The 5,000-nt window shown below is 34.4% G+C and overlaps 2 protein-coding genes across 2 annotated transcripts in view; both read left to right on the forward strand.

The window, feature by feature from the left end:
* The window catches only part of LOC119598379, a 5,508-nt gene extending 5,127 nt beyond the window's left edge, over nt 1-381 (forward strand). The window contains exon 5 of the mRNA XM_037948025.1: nt 1-381. This exon is cut by the window's left edge and continues 939 nt beyond it. Within this exon, the coding sequence (XP_037803953.1) occupies nt 1-198 (198 nt within the window). The 3' untranslated portion in view covers nt 199-381.
* Nucleotides 382-2,247: 1,866 nt separating this feature from the next.
* Nucleotides 2,248-5,000, forward strand: part of LOC119598587 (cysteine-rich motor neuron 1 protein-like) — a gene marked incomplete at its 3' end in the record, with an annotated part of 3,859 nt that continues 1,106 nt past the window's right edge. The window contains 2 exon segments of the mRNA XM_037948238.1: nt 2,248-2,962; nt 4,467-5,000. The exon segment at nt 4,467-5,000 is cut by the window's right edge and continues 1,106 nt beyond it. Coding sequence (XP_037804166.1) covers nt 2,818-2,962; nt 4,467-5,000 — 679 coding nt within the window.

Genomic DNA, 5,000 nt, shown 5'->3' on the forward strand with positions numbered 1-5,000 from the left:
AAGGTTATTCAGCTAACTGAATACAGGAATCTGTGTAACATCAGTCGCTGCGATTATCCCATGATACATATGCTCAACGACATGTCACAGGAGGATGTTAATTACACGCTCATGTATGCCACTGGTCGGTTAAGTCATGATACAGCTCAAGCTTTTCTTGACAAAATAATGGATGTGTTGTCATATGCAGTGAAATGACTGCTTCCTCGTTCTTGTCAGTGACAGAAAACAAGACATACATATTATTAGTTATAAGCTGATTTAACAAGTATTTTGTTCTGTTCACGCACATACGATGGAAAGAATTACATTTATATATTATGATTTATATGTTATTCAAGAGCTTGTTGATATTTTATAAATAAATGTTTTTGTCAATCACTTAAAATCCCTTTCACAGACGACCTTCTACAAGCTTAATTTCTTTGCACAATTGCATTAAAAAATCCTGTATTGAAATACCATACATGAATAAATTTAATGATTTCTCCTTAAACAATCATAACTGAAGCATTCACATACCAATCAAAATACTACAATAACACCCGTAATCTGTAATATCAACCTGATATCCCTGACTGAGAAAATCACTTCTGAGAAACTGGGACCTCCAAGCATTTCATAAAGAAACAAGATGTAAATTAACTCACTGTTTTTGTTTACATGCCGGCAAACACGACATTTGGCGTCCACTTTAACCCCGAATAATAGTTTTGTAAATTATTTTTATGACACCAGAGAGAGAGAATAATAATAATAATGATAATATAGTTTGAGAGAGAGAGAGAATATATATATATATATATATATATATATATATATATATATATATATATATATATACATATATATATATATATATATATATGCCTTTAATCTCATTTAACCATTGTTTTGCCTGCGCTTTTGGAATCGTGAGCCCCGAAGTCTCCCCGCAAAGGCACCACCGCAAGGGAATGGACTTTATGCTTAAGCTTTCTGGACTATTAAAATACGTATGAACAACATTCAGTCAATCAGGTATTTCGTGAAATATCATGACTGAAATATATCTTGCCCTTTATCCATTTAGGAAATTGATCATTCAAAGCAGCCTTGCTACAGAATTGACTGAAATCACACTTCAGACTCGAGGGAATTGCAGACCGAGGACTCGAGTCTCAACGTGCGAGTCCGAGGCAAAGGTACTGTGCAATAGACATTCTAAGGGTAATGCATAAATACGGACCATGTTGTGGGGTCCCTCGTCACTCAGTTTGGTAATCTATTTCTCTCTCCCACTTGTTAGACTTTCTTTTTAGAGAAGACACACACACACACACGCATATATATATATATATATATATATATATATATATATATATATATATATATATATATATATATATACACACACATAAATACATATACATATATATATTTATATATCTATCTATCTATATCTATATCTCTCTATCTATATATCTATCTATCTATATATTTCCATATATATTACATATATATATATATATATATATATATATATATATATATATATATATATATATATATGTGTGTGTGTGTGTGTGTGTGTGTGTGTGTGTGTGTGTGTGTGTGTGTGTCTGTGTGTCTGTGTGTTATTATATATATATATATATATATATATATATATATATATATATATATATATATATATATATATATATATATATATATACTATATATATATATATATATATATATATATATTATATATATATATATATATATATATACGTATATATATATATATATATATATATATATATATACATATATATATATATATATTCGAACTCCTCTTCAGATGAATAATAAACCGAAATGGTTTAGGGGAAAGAAAAGTTAATCCTGAGAATGAACGTTCTCCTGAATGCATAAAGTCTTACCTTTTTAAGCAGTGAAGTATAAGCGATTTTATTTATTATGCACAAAGATGGGAGTAGAAGATGTCTGCTTTGTTTTGTGTTGTCCTGAGTGACAATATAAAGGACACTTCGATCGTTGCAATACATTATCATGCATTATCATGTTTTACCCATTGACAAAGGAGCAGGGAGCAATGACGTCATACAAAACATGACATAATTTGCGACAAACTTTTACTACTGACCTTCCTTGACCTTGATTCTGTCTGAGTGAACGTCCGTGCAATTGCATTTGCTCATGTTGCAAATAAAGAAGCGCATGCAAACATTCTAGCATTTAGATAAACATGCACAAATTATGAAACATTTGTTAAATGTCATTCACATCATCCGTGCCTTGACAACAAAACAACAATACTTTACGCCACTGAAAATCAGTAAGAAAAAGAAAATCATACCACTTATGACGTCAACAAAACTTAAACTATTTACCTTTTGTCAAAAAAAAAAAAAAAAAAAACATCTGTATTATAACTTGAAGAAACGGTTGTGACGAGACTCAGCTTTACAGTCACGTGCGTAGATAATTTATTTGGCCTTCTCTTTTTTTCTTCTTCTTCCTATTAAAGAAAAGAAACAAAAAGAACGAACGAAAGAAAGGAAAAACAAGAATATTGTTTATGTTGTAACGTGGCCTCGGGGGCGAAGGGGAGACGGACGGCAGATGTCTGAAACCTTCCTCAAGGAGAGGTTTCCACTTTAAGGGAAGCCACGAAAGAAAAGGTTCTCAAGGGAAAGATAAGAAACGAAAAGATAGAAAGAGAAATAGAAGTGAAGAACGAAGCTAAGCAAGGAAACGAAACGGATTAAAAACTCTCCCAAGGATTTTTGAGGAAGAGCATTACATTCCACTCGTCGAGAAGTAACTGGAATGCGCATCTCTGGAATGGATATACCTGGAATGAGGACGCCTCTGCCTGTTGCTCTAATGCTGGAAATCCTCTTGCCCTTCGCCAGCCCCTCCCGCGCCCAGGTCCCCCCTCTGGTGCCCAGCGTCGCCTCATCCACGCGACCAGGTCTGTATGGCCACTGGTTTTCCTTTTAATTAATCGATTAAATTATCTTTATTTATGCATCTGTTTGTTTGTTTGCTTATCTATTTGTTTACTTGTTTATTTACTTCTTTATTTTGACTATTTTTTGAGATGTTCTAGCAGTCTCTCTTTCACAAATCGTAAACAAATCAAAGCTTAACTTCGGATTAATCCTTTTTGTTTGTTTGTTTGTTTGTTTAATTCCTATCTGTGTGAATAAGTTTTTTTTTTAAGAATGGGAAGTAATCAAACCGATAATAATTCTTGCATTTTTGCCTTTTGTAATGAGATTTTGATTTTTTTTATTTAGGTTTCATTCCCCCCCCCCACAGTTATAAATAAATTTCTTTATGCATTTGTCTGTTTTATATATTGACGGTATAAAATCGTCAGTAAATATACCACACGACCAAACCATACATGATAATAGTAGTAGTAAAAATAAATGAATAACTGAATAAATAAATAAAAATATAAGAAGTAGGGGAACAAATGAACAACAGTAATTATAATAATATTGATAATTGTAATTTGTGCAATTGACTATATTTAGAGAATCAGTAAGAAACGAGAAAATACTTTTACTTCTATTTTACTTTTATTGCCATGTTGCAGCCGAAAAAAACACGTAATCGGAGAAACATTGAATTAATTATTTATATCTGTAGAAACGGTGACTGTGGCCATCAATTTATTTGTAAGAAAACTTACTCACAAAGACAAATTTTCTTGTTTCTCGATTTTTTTTTCTTTTTCAAATTTTGACTGTAAACTTCTAGAAGAATGCTGATCAGTAGATTGCCACTGTTAAACAAACTAAAATATCAACAATTTAACAATACTGAGAGAGAGCGAGAGAGAGAGAGAGAAAGAGAGAGAGAGAGAGAGAGAGAGAGAGAGAGAGAGAGAGAGAGAGAGAGAGAGAGAGAGAGAGAGAGCAGATAGAGATGGAAAAAATAGAGATTGACTACACACACCCACCCACCCACCCACACACACACACACACACACACACACACACACACACACACACACACACACACACACACACACACACACACACACAACACACACACACACACACACACACACATATATATATATACACATACATACAAACACATATAGATAGATAGATAGATAGATAGAGAGATATAGATATATATAGAGATGTTATTGGTTGAAGATGTGATTTTTTTTATTAATCTCACTTGAACACATTCCCTTTACTTTGTGAACAATCGAAGACTTAAATTATGAATTTTATATATCTGTAAAGTGTATAAGCAAATATTTTATAGCTGTGGGTTTTTTCTATGATTTTAGGGTTTAGGGCGGGTATACTTAAAGCTTAGATCTGAGATCGATTTTTAAAAATTAATTTATTAAGAACCTTGCTTTTGATATTGAGAATGTTTTAATAAGTGCAGAATTCTGGTACAGAGTTTAATTGTTTATATCACTGAGCTATTGTTCCATTTTCCAGACTGTCCCCCAGTAACCGCCTGCGACCTGCCGTGTGTGCTGACTCTAGGTGCTGACAATTGCCTTTCCTGTGAATGTCAGTCTATCGAGTGTCAAGCCGGCTGCTATAAGCTCCTCGGCCCTAAAGGCTGTGTTGAGTGTGACTGTAGTGAAATACCTTCCTCCTGCCCTCCGGTTCCTGCTTGCTCGGCTCCTTGCTGGCTACAGAGGACAGCCGAAAACTGCTTCGAGTGTCATTGTGGCCTGACTCGTCCTTCAGACTGTCCTGTTGAACGTAAATGCGAAGCACCTTGTGTCTTGGTCTCTCTCCCAGGTGACTGTGAGGGATGTTTCTGCCCTTATCCCTTGGAGAAAGCTTGTCCCAAAGTCGAAGAGTGCAATCCTCCGTGTACCACATCGCTGGGGCTTGATGGATGTCCGCACTGCCATTGTCCACAAGTTTGTCCACGCAGAGAATGCAAGCCTCCGTGCAAGGCTTTTGTCAAGTCAGATAGTTGCCTAGGTTGTGACTGCCACGTTTGTGAACCTGTAGAAC

The sequence above is a fragment of the Penaeus monodon genome, chromosome 41 (assembly GCF_015228065.2).
Source record: "Penaeus monodon isolate SGIC_2016 chromosome 41, NSTDA_Pmon_1, whole genome shotgun sequence".
Taxonomy (NCBI): Eukaryota; Metazoa; Arthropoda; class Malacostraca; order Decapoda; family Penaeidae; genus Penaeus; species Penaeus monodon.